At 45.7% G+C, this 22,416-nt stretch overlaps 1 protein-coding gene across 1 annotated transcript in view; it reads right to left on the bottom strand.

The window, feature by feature from the left end:
- The window catches only part of LOC139759167 (uncharacterized), a 45,760-nt gene that overhangs the window by 8,679 nt on the left and 14,665 nt on the right, over positions 1-22,416 (bottom strand). Inside the window, 1 exon segment of the mRNA XM_071681212.1 lies at positions 14,257-14,490. Within this exon segment, the coding sequence (XP_071537313.1) occupies positions 14,257-14,490 (234 nt within the window).

Genomic DNA, 22,416 nt, shown 5'->3' with positions numbered 1-22,416 from the left:
GGCAAGACTGCGCATCTCAGGGAGTTTCAGGTTCTATACTCGCCACAACACGGATGTAAGGCTTTTTAAAACTGCGTAACCTGGGAGAGAGCCATGGGAGGAGAGGCCATGTGTCGTATAACCATGGACCAGAGAGGAATGGCAGTAGAGAGAAACCTTTTCCATATGATTTTACCTTCCAAACACATGGTACAGCAAACAGTTGAGGAGAATACTCTCAGCGTTAGCAGCACGAACACGTATGGTGCAGGTCGCTGGTTCACAGCGGAGAAGGAAGAGGAGGAGGAGGAAAAAGAGGAAGAGAAGGAGGGGGAAGAAGAGTCAGGTGGGAGTTCGTGGCCCACACCTACACAAGGCGAGCAGGGATGCGGTTTAGAGAGCACCAAATAAGAAGGCAGTACAGCTTGGTCCGTCCGAGGCAAGCAAGAACAGCCTGGCTAGGGCTAGCTGGCTGACTGACTGGTTACGTGGGAGTGGCTGACAGGCTGTGGTTGGCAGGCAGGCTGGCAGGCTGACTGGCCGGACGTCGGGAGAGCAGGTTGACTGGCTGGCTGACAGGCTAACTGGCTGGATGGGTGTTGGGATAGCGGGTGGCTGGCTGGGAGGGCAGTAGTCGGGAGGGCGGCAGGTCGGCTTGGGTGGATGGATAGCTGGGCGGATGTCGGGAGAGGAAGAGGCTGGCCGACTGGCTGGGCGGGTGTCGGGAGAGCGGCAGGCTGGCTGGCATTATCATGGGCCACATAAAAATTCTAATGTCCCCCTCGCGGGTCGCACAAAGCTCGCCGCACGCCCCCGCCGCGCCCAGTCCCCGACACGCCTTATCAGTGGCTGACACGCGCTATCAGTTTAAATAATAGGACAAGTGTCTTGACTGGCCAAACACCTTGTCGTCGGCTCGGGCACTGCCGCACCCACCCACCGCCAGCCTCCCTCCCTGGCCCCACCAACCCTACCGGACCTTACCACCCTTTCTCTTCCTCCCTCCAAAACCACCACCACCACACCAACACCTCCCTTCTCCATCACTCTCGCCAACATCACACAACATCAACTCCAGCCATCGGTGATCAGGGCAGAGAATAATGATAACAGTGGAATATTCTGGCTTCCTCTTGAGCCCTTCTCACCTGCCTACTCAACTAGCACCACCATCGAAACTAAAGGTAAAATGACACAACAGATGGGACGCGACTGCCCATCCTCGACCCCAACAGCACAACAAAGAATAATGAGGGAGGAGGACAAACGTAAAGGATAAGAAAGTGAGGAGAAGAAAACCAGAAGGAATGATGATGAAGACGACAGCTATGAGGAAGAACACCACACGAAAGAAAAGGGGAAGAAGGATGAACGCAATAATGAACAAGAAGTGAAAAAGCGTGAAGGTGAAAAGACGGTTCGTACGGTACAAGAATGATATACACCAACAGGGAAGAAGAGCTATTGTCTGGGACACATCAAGCGAGCGAAAAGTCGAAGATGAGAAAAACATAACATATGAACACGAAGTTCTATGCACCTCCCATCAACATGCAACTATGAAAACACGCGAGGTGGGAAAGGGTTTATGATAATAATGCTGCTTAGAAGAAGCAAATAAGAAGTAGGAGAGGGTGAGGAGAAGGGAGAAGAGTAAGAATAAATACAAGGACGATGAGTCGCTGTGACAACAGTAGGATCGTGAGAGAGAGAGAGAACCTGGATGAGTCGGTGTGACAACAGCAGGATCGTGAGACAGAGAGAGAACCTGGTGACAGGCTAGTGGAGGTGCATGAGGTCATTTCCTCTGCCTGCCTGACGGTAACGAGACAGAGGGGGGAGCGCACAATGCAAACACACATACAGACGTACGTCAAGATGGGTGCAGATACACTGGAACAAAGCACTTGAAACGTGGTTCAAAATGTCACTCCGGGAAAAGGTACGGCGCCTTAAAGGGAGTGGAGGATGGCAGTATTTAGGTACGGGGTGGGGAAAAAAAAGTCTTACGTGATGACTCTCAAGGCAGACAAAGTTGCGCAGTTACTACGGTGGTTCCAGGAAGCTTAACCAAACCCCCAAAAAACAGCTTTGTCTAAAACCTACGTAGACGCACTGTTGCTCTCATGATTTGTCAAACTGTGTGGCCGCATCTCGCGTGCCTTCATCTCTTAGCAGACTAGCCACACTGGGACATTCCACACATATCTGTCCGAGATTATCTTTAAAAGTTTTCAGCCGACTGCTCCAATATATTCCTGATGGTGTGTGTGTGTGTGTGTGTGTGAGGGCTGAGGTGTGTGGGGAAGACGCCCCTGAGAAGGCCAAGAGCAAGATGGTTGCGAGTTGTAGCAACAGACCTTGACTGGTGTAGGCCGCGCTCAGCGTGATGGACGGGGGAGACCTGCCGTAGATAAATGAAGGAAAATATGAACTTCACACTGATGACGGAGTAGGAGAGATTCTGGTGATTACTTTCCATCACCGCTCTCAAGGTAGCCCAGCACTCACGTATCTGAGAAGTGCTTGAGAACTGGGAACGCCAAGCACTGTTAAAGGAAGCCCCGATAACTGCTGAAGCAGAGACGAAGATGCTTCTGACCCACATGGTATAGAGCTGAAGTTTCTGAATAACGATGTGGAGATCTGTTACGAGGACGAATGGTCATCAGAGATGCAATAAACTGCCAACGGAGCTGCAGGATTGCTGGGGGAAGAGTGGGTGTTGTATAAGGTCGCTGCTGAAGACGCGGTGAAGGAAAATAACTTGTGGGTTGCAGAAGACATAAGCAGACGTGTGTTGCAAAACTGGAGGAAGAGTATCGGAAGTCCTCCCCTACGGAGGTAGCACTTGCCCAGAGGGAAAAATCGTCCAGGCAATCAAAAGTGCTGGCGATACACCAGGTATTGGTTGCCTCAACGTGTGATGGAGGAGTGTCAGGGCGGCTATGCTGGAGATGTGCCACAGAGGAAGTTGGGGAGATACTGAAATACTGCTAGAAATAAGTTGGAAATAAATTCTAAACTGAGTGTTTTTTTTTTTAAATGTTACTCTTTAATTAGTCATTAAGTAGCGTTAAAATAAATTGTGTGAGCAATAGTGCACGAGGTGATATCAATATGCTGAAAAGGTAATAGTGGCACCCATGTGTTGAAATGAGGGAGGCTTGCGGGGAAAATGTCAAAGTTATACCGTAAAAAAAATGAAAAACAATTTACAATTTTCTACGATGCGGCTTGACGGACATCTACCTCCACCCAGCACAAGACCCACCTCACATGCCCTTACCTGCCCCAGGTAACTAAATGATCCCGTGACCTTAACCTCTGGCGTTTCAACCTAAAAAAGAGAGGAAAAAAAAGGAAAAAAAAAAAGAAGGCTTGGCTGCGTCAAGGTCAGTCCCTACACCATTCATGAGCTTGCTGACGTCATGCGTTACTGAACTCAACCACCGTGCTGAGAGAGAGAGAGAGAGAGAGAGAGAGAGAGAGAGAGAGAGAGAGAGAGAGAGAGAGAGAGAGAGAGAGACTCTCTCTCTCTCTCTCTCCGCGTCCTGAGTAAAGACCTCTGATACATGAATGAGAACGGAGAATCATTCACGCTCTGGCCTTAAAAACACACACACACACACAAGAAAAATAACACGACACGCGAAAGATCATCATAATTACGTGGACTAATGCAAAACAAATCCCGTGACCCAGAAACAACAACAAAAACAAAAGATCAAGAACGACACTCCTTGAAAGGTACAAAACTAAATCAAAAATGTTTGGCCCCCAAAAAACAATAACAACAACAAAAGACATACACAGCCCGAATGAGAGAAAACGGGCAATGGAAAGAAAACCGAACATATCAGGCAAGAGACAGGAATACCAGCAGGCAGCGATGGACCTGCAGCAGCAGGCTAACACAGAGAAGGAATAAAGATAATGATGACTGAGGAGGAGGAGGAGGAGGAGGAGGCAGACCCCGATCTTCCTCCAAACGATGTATAATCGACCGTCAACAGATTATTAGATCAACACTGGGAAATCTCGCCCCCATAACAAGAAGCATTTCATTACTTCTTCAATAATGCTTGCTGGGCCTGGCTGGCTGGCTGGCCGGCCGGCCGGCCCCCTCCCCTAGACGGAGGCTTACGTAATATCTTCTGAACTTTTACCACATACTTCAGCAACACAGACACCACACAGGCCACGCACCAGCAACTCAAAAAAAAAAGACGGACGCGTACACACACACACACACACACACACACACACACACACACGGAGATAATTCTGGTGAAGACAAAATAAATGAACTTGTCCAATTTCGTGGCGGGCAGCGGGCAGGTAAACACGACCACAAGTGAACACATAGAGATGACACCGGGGAGGGGCCATGATCTGCACCATGTTGAGTCCCTCACAGTTCGTGCTGGCTAATTAGTCACTACCCCCACCCCATGCCCCCACCCTCACCCTCAACATTATAATCCCACTAAGGGAATGTGAATCAGGGTTGAACCCGGTACCAAACAAGTTACCATCTGACACCGTTCCAAACGATACACGGCTGACAAATCGCCAGCCCATAAGACATATCATCCAGTGATTCCTCTAGGGAAAATAAAATCTTATGGCTTCGTTGTTACACTGGATTATCTTATACTCTAATTCTGATGGCTCAGGGAGATCACCGCATTACACCAACAGCATCATACATTCGATACATTGAAGAAAAAAAATGTATAAGCTGTTGTGTTTATACTACTTAGATATAAACGTCCAACCTTTCGGTTCAAGAACTTATAAAAAGTCGAGAAACTAAATGACGGGGTTAATATATGCACCCGTGTGATGAAAAGTGTATCATGGAAACCCTACTGGAGTGTCAAAAGTCCGTCCACTGACTCCCCCTCTTGTGCATTACCGAGCCAGTAGAGGAGCGGAGGAGGAGGATGCATGTTGCGCAACCACACCCCGAGGGCGAGCGCTCCGATACGCGGCGGGACCTGGAAAACTTATCTACGGCAAGATACACCAAGTTGAAAGTTTACACACCTCTCCTCCGACGACAGTGTGCTCAAGGTCATATGCAGTATAGAATATAATCAATATCTATTTGAATGTGGACAGGAAACGGACGCACCAATTATCATTCCCTTCCTGTGTGATCGATAATAATTATCCATTGGTCCCGCACAGCTTGGCCAAGCATAACCTCAGAAACACGCTCGTATGAACGCACCAGCTAGCCTCTCCCTGACCATCGAGACCAAACCATCAGATCTGAAGGGTAAAAACCGTCGTGTTCGAGGGACTGGAGTTATGAGAGAAAAATATACATCTAGGCACTCAAAAGACCTGCGGGAAGGCAAACTCCTCAGTGGGAGTAGTAGTCTAAGCGAGGGAATGGGGGGTCAGGTGGTCGTGAGGACCCTTGAGGTAAGGTTAGGCGTAACAGAGTGACCCACATCCCCTAACCCCACACACCCTCAGGGTGGTGCCGCCAGCTGATGCACAAGCCCCTCCCTCAGCTGCAGCTAGGTAGGCAGTCATGTCATGTATCAGCTGACTAATATATTAATTCTCGTCGAACCGTCGATATCATGGTATATTCTCCAACAAGCCTGATATTTCCTTTTCTTATCATTCTTTACAAACATTCATTTATCAGTTACCTGCATGGCCCGAGGCAGAGTATAAATGACGACAAAATTCTCTGTTTGACCCACTTAACGTTATCTCACAAACCGTTACGTGAGCGAACCTAATCATTTCGACCACATTCATCTCACGAACACATGTGGCACATAAACTATGGTGTCGAAATATTTCACATTTCAGCGTCAAATATAGCATGAAAGCATTTGGTGCACAATTACCCCCTTCACCCTTAATATATATATATATATATATATATATATATATATATATATATATATATATATATATATATATATATATATATTATCCCTGGGGATAGGGGAGAAAGAATACTTCCCACGTATTCCCTGCGTGTCGTAGAAGGCGACTAAAAGGGGAGGGAGTGGGTGGCTGGAAATCCTCCCCTCTCATTTTTTTTTAATTTTCCAAAAGAAGGAACAGAGAAGGGGGCCAGGTGAGGATTTTCCCTCTAAGGCCCAGTCCTCTGTTCTTAACGCTACCTCGCAAATGCGGGAAATGGCGAATAGTATGAAAAAAAAAAAAAAAAAAAAAAAAAAAAAAAATATATATATATATATATATATATATATATATATATATATATATATATATATATATATATTTTATGAATCGACGTAAGAATGTTTATAATTTCATGGCATTGTTTTCATTCCTGGATCGCGCCTCGACAAAGGGGGGACGATGTGGTGCCTTCATCACCCGTGCTCTGCGAACTGTACTCGCGCTTAACACACTCCCCCACCAGCCAGCTAGCCAGCCAGCCAGTTAGTCAGTCAGTCAGTTAGTCAATCCAGCATCATCGTCCACCTGCAAGCAGGCATTAGCGACGTGGCTTATCACGCTAGGAATCGCATCCACCACTTACGTCGTCGATAAAGAAAATGCACAACTAACCTAACCTCAACAGGTTTTTTTCCCCAGGCTGAAGGTATGCAAGGCGTTATCTTGCAACACCTGACGGACAAAGAGTATATGCATTTAGACACGTGTTTCTTACTCGTTACACAAGCAAGTGATGCACCTAAAGCAAAAAAAAATATATGACAACCACATCTCCAACATCTGTTCAAGTTTTTCCATCTTTCAGACTTTCTTTTATTTTTCACACAATTCTATCATTCATGCATATACAAGCATGACGTATGTACCGTCACGCACAAGTCAATTCCCTCATAATGCCACGTGTTGTTGGGTTCTTCATTCTTGGGACCACCAGTTGTGATCACTAAGATATTCAAACTAGAAATACCATGTTCACACACCTCTTTCAAAAGAAAAGGAAAACATTTATTCTAGTTCGACAAATCAATAGTCGAATTCTGATCATCTGTATCCCAAGGCAATCCCTTTTCCTTTAAGCTGTTCCACTCACAGACGTGAGCCATTCTAAAGGCTAGACTTCGAATGAGATGTGAAAAGAGGGCATCACAAATGTGTACTTTTCTACTCAAACCTCAAATCATCGACGGGGAAATACGTTCTACAACCCAGTGAAACCAGATCATCCACTCGAACGTCAGTGCAATAACACAGTACCACAGACTACGGCTAAAACCATCTCACACAATCAACAAACTAAGCTCTGACTGCGGTATTAAAAACAATGTCTCTTCGTACGTACGTACAATGTCGGGCTTAAAGACTGGAGACATGACCTGCTTCGCTAGTGTCGTCTTAAATGAGCAAGGTAATGCGAGCGACTCGGTTCTATTCTGATAGTTCTCAAGTTCGGTTCTTCTCTCGTCAGCGGCTCTGCTCTCGGGAAACCCCCCGAAGCAAAAAATCACCATCTCGTTGAGGGAGGGAAATGTCACAAACAGACGCAGGAACGCAGGAGGTGCGACGCAGTACCACCGTATTTCTACGACAGAAACTCTTGGGATTGTTATGTCACATCATCAATGTCTTAAGTCTGAAAATGCGACCCAGGGTGGTTCCGGAGGGTGAGTGAGGCGTGTGGCAAACCTCAGTGTCTTACAGGGGGGGAGGGGGACTGTCCTCCGTCCCGTAAATGTAGGTGATGTCAACACTATCATGTAACCTGACCTGGTAAAGTGAAGTACGCCTGCGTAGTGGGTTTTGTACAGTAGGTCTGGGCGGTAGATGCACACAGACCAAGAATGAGGAAAGTGGAGTTGATGCGTGCCTTCGTGACAAAAAAAAAAAATAAGTAAATGTATATGTAAATGAACATATGCACTTCATTTAAATTACACACACACACACACACACCACGTGTGCATGCGTGTGTAAGTCGACGTTCATGTTTTAATCGTAAAACAGTTTAATATAAGAAGAAAAAAAATACAGAAATTTTGAACCTCCTCCGTGCGTGATGAAGCAAATGTCACGTGATCGAGCGGTCTGCTCAGCTCAGCCTATAATCACGTAACGCACGTTCCTCGCCAGGCTCCGTGCTTATCTGTTTCTCTAACGTTGTAAACTAGTTTAATACATTATCATCTTTTATCCCCGAGACCATTATGGACGGGAGGCTTGCCCGCCGCCTCGTGTATTCCTGCGCGAGCCTCCGTCCAACTCGGATTCGTCCCCATTGCAGCGCGTTGTCTGTCGAACATGACGTCATCGTGGATGAAATTTGAATTTGGCGTAGACTACGTGGCCAATCAGCAAGCAAGCACTGGAGCAATGTCGGCCATGTTTCGCTTGATGAAATCACGGATGGATTCAGGTTTTTGAAAAAGGGGGGGTTTTGGAGGCTAGGAGGGGGGGGGGGGTTACTTTTAGACCCTCCCCCCTTGTATGTGTGTGTGGGAGCAGGGCATGGAGAGGTACTGGCAGGCTTATATACATATATATAATATCTTATGTGGTATGAGGCACCGGCTCCATTAAAAACACGAGGTAGGTGTGCGCCTCTACCTAAACCTTCTTATTCCCGGGTTGCAAGTTTAGCCAGCCAGCGGTGGTGAGCCAGGTCTCAATCAGTAATGTCCTCACCCCATCTCACACACACACACACACACACACACGAATTTCTCCCACTGCGCGCGCGCGCGCGTGTGTGTGTGTGTGTGTGAGAAGGGGGGGAGACACGACTGATTATCATTTTTTATATCTATTTAACCCATTTTTCATACTGCATACTTCATCGAGGACAATGACAAATGTAAAAGCATTAGAATTTTTTTTTCTCTAATCCTTGTGATTCATCTTAATCATGGAGTCTTCGACGCTATGACACACACACTGCACTCACACACTGCACACACACACACACACACACACACACACACACACTGCACACACACACACACACACACACACACAGCTGATTTTTATTATAATAAAAGCAGATCTTGTGGCATCAAGAAGAGCTTTTAAAGTGAACTCGAACAACTACATGGGACTGGGTCTGACGCATCACTTAAGATGAAGAAGATATTACACACTTTACGACATCTTCATCTTACAGGGCTGGATGTGTATGGCAATTATTTACCAGTACAGTTAGCCAGATGCGATACGCTGCCCTTACGACAGGTTACAGGGACAGGCACGCAGATACAGGAGAGGAATACCAACCCCGCGAGTACGAAGGTACGAACCCCCTTGGAAACGACGGTACGACCCTTGCGTACGACGGTATGACCCTTGCGTACGACGGTACGACCCTTGCGTACGACGGTACGACCCTTGCGTAGGACGGGCCTGACCTTCCGATCTAACCTTAACGGATCTGGCTAAAAGGCGAGGATATAGGGGGTGGGTGGGTGGGGTCATACTCACTCACCCCCTCACAGGATCAACCCCGTCGTGCTGGAGATGATAAAACGGGAGCGTTTGTCCTCTCACAGTAGAAGGAGGAATGTTAGTATGCATGGGCGGTAGTCTTCCAGCGTCGCGTGTGTGCTGGTTACTCGCACACATAACAAATTGCTCGAGAGATAGTCGGCCGGGATGGTACACGAGGCATAGTAGAGTATGCGTGCTGGCAACACTGGCCGGCCGTGTAATGTCAACAATTAATCTACGTATTATGTGTTGTGGGGCGGCCCGGGGTCCGGGGACCCGTGCACTTTGATAACCTGCCGTGTCGCTCTTCATACCACCTCCAGCTCCGTCCACTCCCGCCGCTGGCGCGCAGGTCAAGTTCCTCCTCTTTTTTTTTTTAAGCCACTTTCGCAGCTATAGTAACCCTCCTCTCATTGCTTCATTTTAACGCAACTATACCATTTCTTAGCGTTATTTTTCCTACTATTAGCGACATTCGCTTTACACTAACGTGCTTTTTCCATGTAAATTTACGTAACTTACCACATGGTTTTAGTTCTCTAGTTGGTTTCTTACGTGCTCTATTCCTGAAGTTCCAGCAGTTCTCTATTACACTGCTCAACCACCACTTTACCTTGGTGATTAAAAATGTGTCCATCTGCAGCGTGTCTGCACACGATATCGTTCCCCCTACTATGGCCAAGCCTGCGAGTTAAAGGTTACGTTAAAGGTCGCACCCTTGGGCTCAAGGTCGCAGCGTTGTACTCAAGGTCGTAACGTTATGCTCAAAGTAGCAGCGTCGTGCTCAAGGTCGCAACGTTGTGCTCAAGGTCGCAGCGTTGTGCTGAAGGTCGCAGCGTTGCGCTCAAGGTCGTATTGTCGTGCTACAGGGGCGTGCTGCTGTGTTCCTCGGGTTCAATTCCATTCGTGGCGTCGTATCTTTTGCTCCGAATGTCGTAACTCTCTGATTTGCTCATCTGACTTACTCTTGTAATCCACTATCAACTCCTGGCAAGGCTGTGTCATTACGGCTGATCCCTACGTAGTTCTTCAAGTCCCACTCACGTCATGTCTTCTGGTCTGTTCCTCTGGCTTGGTTCTCACCGCAGAAGTGATTTATTCCTTCCATTACTTCCCTATATCAATGCGGATTTTTCTTCATGTCACTTCATAGTATACCACTCCTTCGTACCAACTGATGATTAATTTAATCATCACGTCATCAAGATTAAGGACCAGTTTAATAAAAGTTCGATGCCTTACTGGTGGCCTGGAAGGAATGAGGGCGTTCCAGGCCTCCTTTGCCTTCCGCTGGAATTACTATCCCTTCCTTCATCCAGTCATAGGTCTCCCAGGGAAGGTCATCATCTCTTTACTCACATTCTTAAGAGGACTTGAGAAAAAGGGATGCCTTGACACGGCCGAGGAACGGCAGACCTTCTCCAGCGAGAGGACGACTTGAGGCCAGCATTGAGGTAGCGACATCGAAGTATCCTCGGTTAAGTCACTGTTATTGTCATGTACGCCAAGTCCTTTGCTGACATGCGTATCTCCTTGTCTTACTGATGGACCATCCTCTGTTTCCTACCATTTTCCGATCAAGCTTGATGAAGTTAACATCTTATCTGCGATCTCAGAAGGTAATCAACTGATGCTGTGGCTATATTTCCAATAATTCCGTTATAATAAAGTTCTGTGCTAGTTTCTATCCCACTCAAAACAATCGGGTATTTTGTACTGAGTTCTATGATAAGTAAATATAGTACGCAAGGCTAGTGAATTCTTTATGGTCAAGTAAATGGTACGCAAGACTAGTGTATTCTCTATGATAAGTTAATGGTGCGCAAGGCTAGTGTATTATTTATAATAAAGGGACATAGAACCACGGGATCCAGCCCTCCAACCCCAGCACACACACACACACACACACACACACACACACACACACACACACACACACCGCTACCAGACAATATATACTCGAATGACTTGCGTGGGTCTCGTGCAGTATTGAGGTGAGCGACATTTGTAACGATGCAAGTTTGATATTGGAAGGCGGTTCTCAAGCAAGTGGGCTGGGGGGGAGGGGGAGGGGGAAGCACCCGGCCTGCCAATAACAATGGTAACGGTACTACCTCTCTTCATTTATCATATCTCCCCAGTCTGCTCATGTTCATTATTAATGACGGTGTCCCAGGATTAAAGAGCTCTGCTTCATTTACTGGAAAATATATTTCGCTGGTGAGAAGGTTTTTTTTGTTCACTGTCTCTCCACATAATATCACTTGAATTGAAACGTTCGCTGTCTTCATCTCTGATCTGCTAGCTTCAGTACTCACTTTCCCAACCTGTTGATTTTGACATGGTGCAGCGATTAGTGAGGTTGGCCATACATACAACAGTGTCCACCAGTGGTTTGAGGTACTTCTTCTTTTCACAGTTACAGACTGACTGAACAGACATGTGAAGATGAGTGCAAGATAGACACTAAATGCGTTCAGCCAGCAGACCATGTTGCATGTTTCCCTGGAAGTTCTTGATATGAAACGGTTACTTCAGCAACAGAAACATTCTGATGTCTTTTCCACACAATATAGTAGAGTTTACCCAGCCTACTGGTCTGTCTATATGTTGCCAGGTTGTTGTGTTGTTCTAACCAATGCGAAGGTTATACCTACTTGTAGCATGTCTGTAAGTCTGGCATTTTACATTAGCAGGTGTGCTACTAATGCTGAAATCCTAAGGACGTTTCACAGCGTCAAGCTGTTAAATGCTGCAGACTTCATACGACAACATATTGTTGAACACTGCATTCTTTTTACAATATCACACAGCTGAATGCTGCAGTCATCATACAGCATGGCACTGTTGAATGCTGCAGTTTTCACACAGCATGGCACTGTTGAATGCTGCAGTTATTAAACATTACACTGTTCAATGCTGCAGTCTTCACACAGCATCACAGAGTTGAATGCTGCAGTCTTCATACCAGCATATCCACTGCAAGCGGTCTGGTCTTTACGGGTCGCTGTCTTGATCCATCTTGCGCAAGTTTACGGCTTAAGCAAATTTTCAAACACATCCCAGTAAAATGCTTGAAAGAGCCGGAAGCCTCAGATGTTTCTACAAATCTTAACAGCGGGATCCGGGGACCTGGCTCGACAGGACGCGCACGCGACGATACCTGATCAAAAGATGAGGAGACAGCACCCTCTAACGTACAGGCAAGGAGATCGAACTGCGAGAAACGGACATATGGAGATATCATCTCGTCTTGGTGTGAGGTGCTCCAGCACTTGACGAAGACGGAATGGTGTGAGCTTACGGAAGGACGGACAATTTCCAGCATCTTACAAGACAGATCACAAACTCTTTTAATCTTAAATCTCCGAGGATTTTCAGCGGGAGATAACGAGCGGTGTCCAACTGGATGTCTTTCAAAACAGAATGCAGTGGAATGCAATTTCAAGGCTTGGTTGAATTCCCCACAGTAAGGTCCGATTACTTTTAAAAATATAAACGAATATTTAAACGCAACGGCTGGAGATACTGCCCATCAATTTCACAAAATGGCAATACTCCCAACACGGGATCACAATATAGAAGAATCCTGTGAAATTCGGTGGGGGAGGGAATCATCCTAGACTAACAGCCTATAGCCACTTCGGCCGCTCAACCCCTCGGCTCACCCCATCAACCCCTCAAGCACAACGTCCACAGTTACCGGTGTCATCAGCGATCCACGACGCTGCCTCACAGCCCCTCAGCCATGTCACCCCTGGCTATGAAACTAGGTAGCGTTATCCCCCCAAGCCATGGCTCCTGTCTTACATCCGGCCATGACCCCGTGTCATCCCCGTCCATGAACCTAGTGTTCACCCCGGTCAATAAACCCAGATTCACCTGCGCCATGACCTCCAGTGTCACCCCCCCCCCCCCCACACCCGGTCATGACCCCGCGCAGCACATGACAGAGCGCACGTGGTATCTTGGCACATCATGTGCCGCGTCATGAGCGGCGGATGAACAAACGGGAACAACCGCCACAGCGGACCATGTTGTCATCGTCGCCTCCTGGTCACATCATCCTACCCTGGACACGCCTACCGTTACCTGGAGTGTCACAGTCACCGCCGCCTTGTCACATCATCCTACCCTGGACACGCCTACCGTTACCTAGAGTGTCACAGTCACCGCCGCCTTGTCACATCATCCTACCCTGGACACGCCTACCGTTACCTAGAGTGTCACAGTCACCGCCGCCTTGTCACATCATCCTACCCCGGGACGCCTACCGTTATCTAGAGTGTCACGGGAAAACCTACACACATAATAGTTGGGGCGGGACGACGAGAGAGCAGGAATTCAGGTGTGAAGATAAACTGAAGGTATACAAGGTGTGTGTGTGTGTGTGTGTGTGTGTGTGTGTGTGTGTGTGTGTGTGTGTGTGTGTGTGTGTGTGTGTGCGTGCGTGTGTGACAGCAGTGGCACACGAAGCAGGCTGTGCATGCTGTGCCAGTGAAGCAACGGCTTGTGTGAGGGTGCCAGACACACCACCACCGCTGCCACCACCAGCACCGCTACACTCCCTGCCTCTCATACAAACGAGGAGGGCACTCCCTCCTCACTCTCAAAATACATATGTAAAAAAATCTAATGTATATATAAAAATACACATGTATAAACTATCATGTTACGCTAATACACAAAATACATCCAATCAGCGTAAGTCATTACATGTAATAATACAAAGCTTACACCGATCTCCTACCTCCACAACTGTCCTGCTCGTAAAAGGCATTTGGGAATAATAAAAAGAAATGGAGAGGCAGATGGCCTCCTCAGCTCTCAGTCGGTACTCACCTTATCACTCCGGGAGCTCCTGTTGCTCTTGGAGGAGGCGCGGGAGGAGGAGAGCAGCTGCGACTCGGAAGCCATTCGGTTGAACTTCTGCGTGGCCTCCTTCACCGACACCGAGGTCTTCCGCTCGTCTTCCGTCCGCTCACCACCACCACCACCACCACTACCATCACCCCCTCCGCCGCCTCCCTTGTCTGCAGCGTCACCGCCATCTTCGCCGCCTCCGTCATCCGTGCTCTGTGCCAGGGAGGTGGAGGGTAAGGTGTCAGTTGGTGCCACATGTTCCAGTATATTTAAACCAGTTCCACATTCACACACTGCACTCACGACGGTGACAACTGGGCCACGTTTTAACACGAGATAATTTGCTTCATATCATTTTCCACCAGAAAAGCACACACTATGCAAACATCATCGTAAACATAACAATAAATATCTTTTCTTAGTTATAAACATTTAGTAAACACATAATTCTATGGGCCTCCATCATCACGCTGGGGGCTCCAGTCCCCATTAGCACACATTCTTACAGCGACTAAAAAATCAGAGACATCTGACGTCCGGTCCCATTGGCGCAACATTCTCATAGCGACTAAAATAATCGGAGACATCTGACGGTTTCGGGCTGCGACAGGTCCGTGAGAGCGCTGACAGTTAAATCTGGGGCCCCACCGTGACACCGCTTGACTGTGCAGGCGCTGAGCACACCAGCACGACGTTCATTTGTCCTTTTAACCCCTACGACACCCCCTGCCAACTTTGCTGACACGCCACATGAGTGCACGTGTATCTTCTACGTGCTTTCTCTACAGCTCTAACTACAAGATGTACAATGCTACATGAACTTCATCATTTTTCTTCTAAAGATTATCAGAAATATTTCCAGTACTCTACTACTTTCCATCAATATCCTTTGCACAAACTAAGCTTATCAATAAACAAATATATATATATATATATATATATATATATATATATATATATATATATATATGGAACGAGTAAAAGTACTCCAATCTAATCATGGCCATGTCCGATGAAGACAGAATGAGAGAAAAGAAAAAAATCACAGCACCTTCAGATGTTTAAAGACCTGACTCTTAAAGGTGGAAAGGTTATAGGACGAGGGAAAGGCGAGAGAATTAAAAGAATTCCACAACACTACTGTTCGAGGAAAGAAGGGCGTATCATAACGGTTAATCCTCGTGTGGCAGGTCTAAACAAAGATTTACAGTTCATCTGCAAGTTCTTTTCAAGTCTCCAAATGAGAAATACGGGAGTACTTAGAGTAAGACTATTGTTACTGAAAAAAATCTGATATATCAATAACTCCAAGAAGCGTGAAGATTACAATGACTTGAAAATGTTCATAAACTTAAAAAAAAGAAAAAAGCCAGCAATTGTAGAAGACCTAGACCTAATTACCCACTCGACCAGCACCGGGAGGTAGGCAACATGACCGATTACAAAGATCAAGTGGACCACCCACACCACCTTCACCTTACATTACTTCCTCTTACCATAAAAAACCTAATAACCCAAGCGGAACACACCATATCAATGATATGCTGCACAGTAACGCTCATAACTAAGGCAAGGTGGTCAGGCCACCTACCCTACCTAGCCACTTAAGATATCCAACCCTCTTCCATCAGTTCCAACCCTCCTCCTCCCCGATCTCTACTCTCCGCCTAACATCCTCAAGTACACGTGGTCTCGTACCTCGAGAAGCTAACACTACAGTCCCCCGTGTAAGGTATGACAGTACGGGCTGTCAAAAACGCAACCGCCACACAAAGAATGCGGACTGGTCGAAAGACAGAACAGATGCGATCAAGCTCTTGCTTACAAAATGATAACTCGGGGGAAAAAAGTCAAAGAAGGTTCATTAGCATCATGTATAACGAACAAAGAATACTTAAGACGTGAATTCTGCCAAATGGCAGGGCTGGCACTTAGCACTTACCACAGTCGTGTAAGTTACATGTTGGCATGTGCTATGTATGAGAAGGAGAGATTATATGTTTGCGGACTGAACGCCAGCGGTGGGTGCGGCAGAAAGTAAAGACAGCTACCTGGGCCAAAGGAGTGACATGTGACAGCCACTGAAGTGCTGGTTTTCTGCTCAACCGTCACTAACCCTCCCGATATCAACAGGTAATATAAATCCCTCATAAGTGGCTGCCTACTACTTACCTACGGAGAGAGAGAGAGAGAGAGAGAGAGAGAGAGAGAGAGAGAGAGAGAGAGAGAGAGAGAGAGAGAGAGAGAGAGAGAGAGAGCCAGCATCCCAGTCTATAAACTGGCGAACATATGAGCGAGTAAACAAACGCAAAAACTAACACATCTTAAGAGGGGAACGTCGACCGAACGCTAAAAGAACCACACTGGAGAATATCAATACAATATAGCAGAACGAGCCATGCATTGCAAGGCTCCTACGCAGGTAAGGAGTGACAGAGTTCCCTCGGGTCTCACCTCATCAAGGTCGATGTGATGTATGGCCGAGATGAGCCTGGACACCATGGCGGAGGTGCAGCAGCGTACTTCCACACTAACACAGCCACACTGAGGCCTTGCTCGGGCACGGTCACTAACTGAACATATTCCCACGCCTGACACTCATCAACCATACACCACTTACAGCCACAAGACTGCCAGAGAGAGAGAGAGCATACCACATTTCATGAACCAACACACCGCCAGATGAATCCTAATCAGCGGATCCGATATCAACTCACCGATAGGCTTGGTTCGCGAAAACAATCACCACGACAGATATCTAATCGTAAATGATTGTACAACAAAGTAATTTCTATCACACAACACTGGCAGTGATTCTCGCCCTGAAAATAAGTTGAGCTAAGGTTGTCAGTGAGTCAGAACACCCCCTCCCCCCACGGGAAGATGACACAGCGGGGCAGGCAAGCCAGCACCCAACACCCCCACTAACGAGACGTGCCGCCCCCGAGCCACTGCCGGATCGCACTGACACAACTTGGAAAGTCACGCTCCATGACCTATATAATTAATTATCGTCCAGTAATTTGGCATCTACAAACACCATATTCATTTATCAGCTTTTATTATCACCTCGGCCATGAACAAGGGAAGAATGTCTGTTCGTCCCTACCGTAATCTGTGGTTCTTCATTCGCCCGTTACTCAATACGGAGACAGAGATTACTGTTTGCATGAGACTACTTCTGCCTCTACAGCAGGTCTGTACGAGGCTACTTCTACTTGTACATTAGAATAAATATAAAAGCTTAAACCGTCAGAACTACAAAAACGTTCTCATAATTTCGTAATAACTAATGGCTAAAATACAATATCTTTTTTTTTTAATGAAGTAAGAACCATCAGTCGAAACCCAACCGTAGGTCCCTCGACGACCAAGTCCTCACCTACGGAGCCTGTGGAAGCAACCCTGTTCAACCCTGGGAAAAATTAATGGCCTATGCCTCCACGGTTCTGGAAGCAGGTCTGGTGGTGACGGAACTCGTGCTAACCTTCCGGAGGGCGAAGCTCCTGTGTCCCATGAAACCATTCTATGGTTTATCTATTCACTAGTGTATCTACTGTGATCCTGCCTCTCTGCCGCGGCAGTATGGGAGTAGGACCATGCGCGTTGCAGTGTGGTGTGTGCGTTCACAGTTGTAGCGGTGCGACAGAGAATGTATGAGTGTGAGAGTAAGGTTGCCAGCACACAGTGGTAGTAGTGTGAATGAGAATGTATGTAGGTGACTGTGTGCCTCTGAACTAACAAACAAGTAACGTGAAGAATGTATGAGTATGACTTTGGGTGAAAGTACACAGGTATATTACTGCGAATGAAAATAATTAAAACCGCATATTTCTGTGAATAATGTTAGGCAGTGAGCACAGAGGTGTAGTAGTGTGGATGAAGAATCACAAAGAGGTAACAGAGAAGATCCAAAGTAGGGCAATTATGTTACCAGAATGAAGAGAGTTGAATTGAGGGGGAAACGTGACAGGCATTAAAGAGACGAGGAAAGGGTAACCTGAGCACATCCTCTACGCTTTTAAACATGTCTGATAATGTCGACAGAGAACAGGTCTTCGAAAGGAAGGGAGGATATTACAACCAGAGGTCATAACATGAAATTTAGCAAGAATCTTGTTCGAAAAGATGTAAAGAAATGTTTCTATATTATGAGTAGTGGATGAATGGTATAATCTGAAGGATGAAGTTGTGGATGCAGAAAGCATACAGGAGTTTAAAAAATTGTATTGATAGTCGAGAAAGTTCAAGAGATGGGGCCCCACAAGTGTAAAATCCCTTCTCGTATGGTATTTTTTTTTTTATTTCAGTTGCAGCTGTGTGAATGAGACTGCATGGGGTGGCGGTGTGGGTGCAAAAAAAAAAAAAATAAATAAATATGGGTTAGAAGGCACTGGAATGGCATTGTGAGATAAGACACATGTGCTATAGAGTGGAGTGCGAACCATGGATGTTACTATGGGTGTGTTGCCGTGCCGAAGTTCCAGAGGTGAGGTGGTGATGCGAGACCAAAGGTGTGGCACAGCAGGTTATAAGACAACGGGTGTGATGGTGTGTGTTGGATCATACGTGTGGAAGTGATGTTCAAGGCAGTGTGGGTGTGGGGGAGGGGGTCACACTAGCGTTAGTGTGGATGAGGAACCACATATGGTGGCATGGATGAGGGAATAGATATGGTAGCATGAGTGAGGGACCACAAGGGTGGCAGTACGAGTAAAGGAACCAAAGATGACAGCACAGTCGTGGAACTACAAATGTAGTAATATGGAGGTGCAGGGCCATGAGTAAGGAGGTATGGATGTGGTACTAAAAGTGCAGCATTATAGGTGTGGAGCAACAAGTGTCAGTATGACTGTGGTGTTAGTTGTGTGGCAGCGTGGGTTTTAAGTGCGTAGTTACATATGAGACAAGCAGAAGCAAAGCTATTATATTACAACACTTGGAACCTTTAATTAGCTTATAACTACATGCAATAATGCAGGCTTAGCACAGTTGCAAGTTTACTCATATCAGCGCATAATAACCACCAGGCAGCAACAACAGTGAGCAAGAAGGTATAAGAGCGATTAATAAAACTGGTACACAAGCCTAATACTTCCGGGTTCAGGGAAGGAAATCATTTATGCTTTGACAATGACACGTCAAGCGCATACTATTCAGGTAATTCATTGACTCTTTTCGCAAAATAAATAATATGTTCTCTGTGTAACACTTAATGAAACATTCTGAGTGATAAAGTTTCCCAAGGGTGAGAAGTTGCTTTCCGCTCTCCCCTCCACCCCTCTCTTATTACGCAAGACACCGCGAGAAGGCGCGGTGGGTTAACCAAGGAGTTAAAAATAGACATGAGATGAGCCACGGTATCCCATGGGTAATATTAATACATGATCACGTTACTCATCATATCATGTTTCACACTCTACCAACGAAACGACTTCCAAGATATGTTTAATGTCTACTCCTTCCCAGTGGTTCTAAAACAATACATTATTTATCATGAAAAAAAAAAAATCCCACATCCCTTAACGTCAAATGCTAGCAACCTTACTCTCACATTCATACATTCTTTGTCGCACCGGAGAGACAGCAAGGGCACATGGAAAGCTACGTAAAGAAATAAAGATAAGAAAAGTGTAGCAAGGAATGTGCAGGAAACGACTATTTACGGCTAAGAACATGAGGCTCCATTTCCTTTCACGATACGCTCGGTCCATTAGAGTGATTTGTCCACATGATTTCAAAATGTGTTGCTAAATAACCTTCAGCAAATACATCAACACGTTAGACGCAGCAGAATCGCGGTCACAATTAAGCACTTAAAAATATTCTTCACACATTGAGGAATAATAATCTATCACTGCTGTTAGTACATAATTCTCCCCATGCAGCTATCCATTACTTTAAATTTAAAATTCAACCAAAAGGATCAGCACGTCATTGCAACGCTATATGTATATATAAAAAAAAGTAGATAAACATTTCGATAAAACTAACGAAAGATCAAACTCCATCCTAACATGATAACCTTACGCAGCAAACGATCAAACCAATCTTGACAGCAACCAAGTGTGTTTATCACTCACGAGAAGTACATCACTGCAACCAAAACAAAAGTAATCAGGATCTTACCATCTGGTAAGAACTGACGTAAATTGGATTATCCATGATAGAGCGGCGTAGCGCAAGCGTCGGTTGGGGACGAACAAAACGCACACACTGCTGGACCAGCTGTGGTGTAGCCACTACAGGAAGTCCCTATCTCCTCATAGGATGGGTTCGGATGGCTCATCCCACGATCGTGCTCAGAATATATGACAATATAATGTTATAGTACTGGGTCTCTCGGGGGGGGGGGGGGGTCGTTATCAAACTAGCATCTGGTAGTGTGAGCTTGTCACCCAAGTCTCCTTCAGTAAGAGTGTGGCACCCTATCATGCAACCGAAACCTCTGTCACAAACACTTATATGACAATATGGAAAGGGAGCCAAAGGGAGCCATGGAAGAAAAGAAATCACCTCAAGGAAATAAGTTGAACCACTGCAACCTGGGTCCAGGCACCATTACTCATAACATGTCATAATATGACAGCAACAAACCATTTAATGGGCAAGCAACAGGTCAGCCCGTGGCGTTTACTACAGACAATGTGCCTGGATTAAATGGATACAATGCTACCACACTATTGTGTGTGTTACATAACATCTAGCTGATTGGTTGCTGACCTTGAATACAGAAAGACTTTCTAAGTTCTGCAAAGAGGCTACTTCATTTCAAGGCCTAACAAGGTAAAAAGGAGACTGACCTGGCTACAGAGAAAACCTGTATGACAGCCAAGCATAACACTGACGAGGGACTCCAGGATATAACGCATCATGACAATAAAGATAAATCATTAATGGGTAAAGAAAATGCATGTGTGGCAATGCATGCATCTGATAGATCATAATTCAGTAGATCCCTGAGGCCTCATTTAACCAGTGCTTGTCTAAAAGTGGTGTTGAAGTCCAATTATATGGTCTTTTTAGTGCTAACATCCAGCACATAGGTACCAAAGAGTAAGTTCCTGGTATCCTGTTTACTTTGTTTTCTCTCCCTGCTACTCTGAGGAGAAACAATCCCCCACATACTCCAACTCAGAATGCTCCTTAGTTACAATAGAATCCTAAAATCACAGGAACTTAAATCTACCTATGACAACTAAAAACAGACCTTGCTGAACTGCATGAACTTGAATCCATGACTCTGTCTTCTTGAGAATCCAAATTCCCCCGGTATCTACAAATGCTGAAATGTCTTCATTTAACACACATTGACATGCCTGATTTTCTACAATGAAAGTTTAATGAAGCTTCTCCAAGCTACATCTACATCATTTTCAGTGATAATATCATCCTAAATTTGCCTGTCAAGAGCAAAGCAAAGACCATTAGAATTTCCAAGAATGGTACTGTTTCCAACTTTTCATGTTAACCAGTATTTCATGCAATGTTGAAAATTATCTCAAAAGTAATTTGTCAGTGATCACTTCTTGTACCAGAGCATTCTCTACCTTCAACATTATGAATGAGATCCTACTTGCTCTATAACTGACTAAAATGTTTTCACCATAAGTAGATAGCTAAATGAATTTTATTAAAGCGCTATCGTGCAAATTTAGATAGAACATCCAGCGTTATTGAAAAGAGATTCTCCCCACTTAGATACCAGTATTTTAAAATCTCCTTGTGCAACTGAAATGTATTCATTACAGATTTCTGTTAACTGATTAGTTCTTTCCTCTAACTCTGGCATTTATGCAGGGGGGCCTATGAACTAAACTTACAATTCATAAAAAACTTAGATTGATACAAAAATTCAGTTGATATCAGCAGCTACATTTTTCAGCACAAAATTAAGATAAGCTTTTGCATAAAGCAAGAAACCACCACCTACTTTATTTTCCCTTTTTTTCTTTCATGCTTGTTTGCAGTTTCTGACATACACAAGGTTGCATCAGAAACAGATGAAGAAAAGGCCCCATTCACTCACATCCATTCTTTAGTTGTCATGTGTAATCTGCTGAAACCACGATCCCACATTCACATCCAGGCCCAATAGCCCTTTCCATGATTTCTCCCAGCTGCTTCACAAGCCAGCCT

Source organism: Panulirus ornatus, chromosome 32, assembly GCF_036320965.1.
Source record: "Panulirus ornatus isolate Po-2019 chromosome 32, ASM3632096v1, whole genome shotgun sequence".
Classification (NCBI taxonomy): domain Eukaryota; kingdom Metazoa; phylum Arthropoda; class Malacostraca; order Decapoda; family Palinuridae; genus Panulirus; species Panulirus ornatus.
The sequence above is the reverse complement of the archived record's forward strand: the minus strand, read 5'-3'. Positions and strand labels throughout refer to the sequence as shown.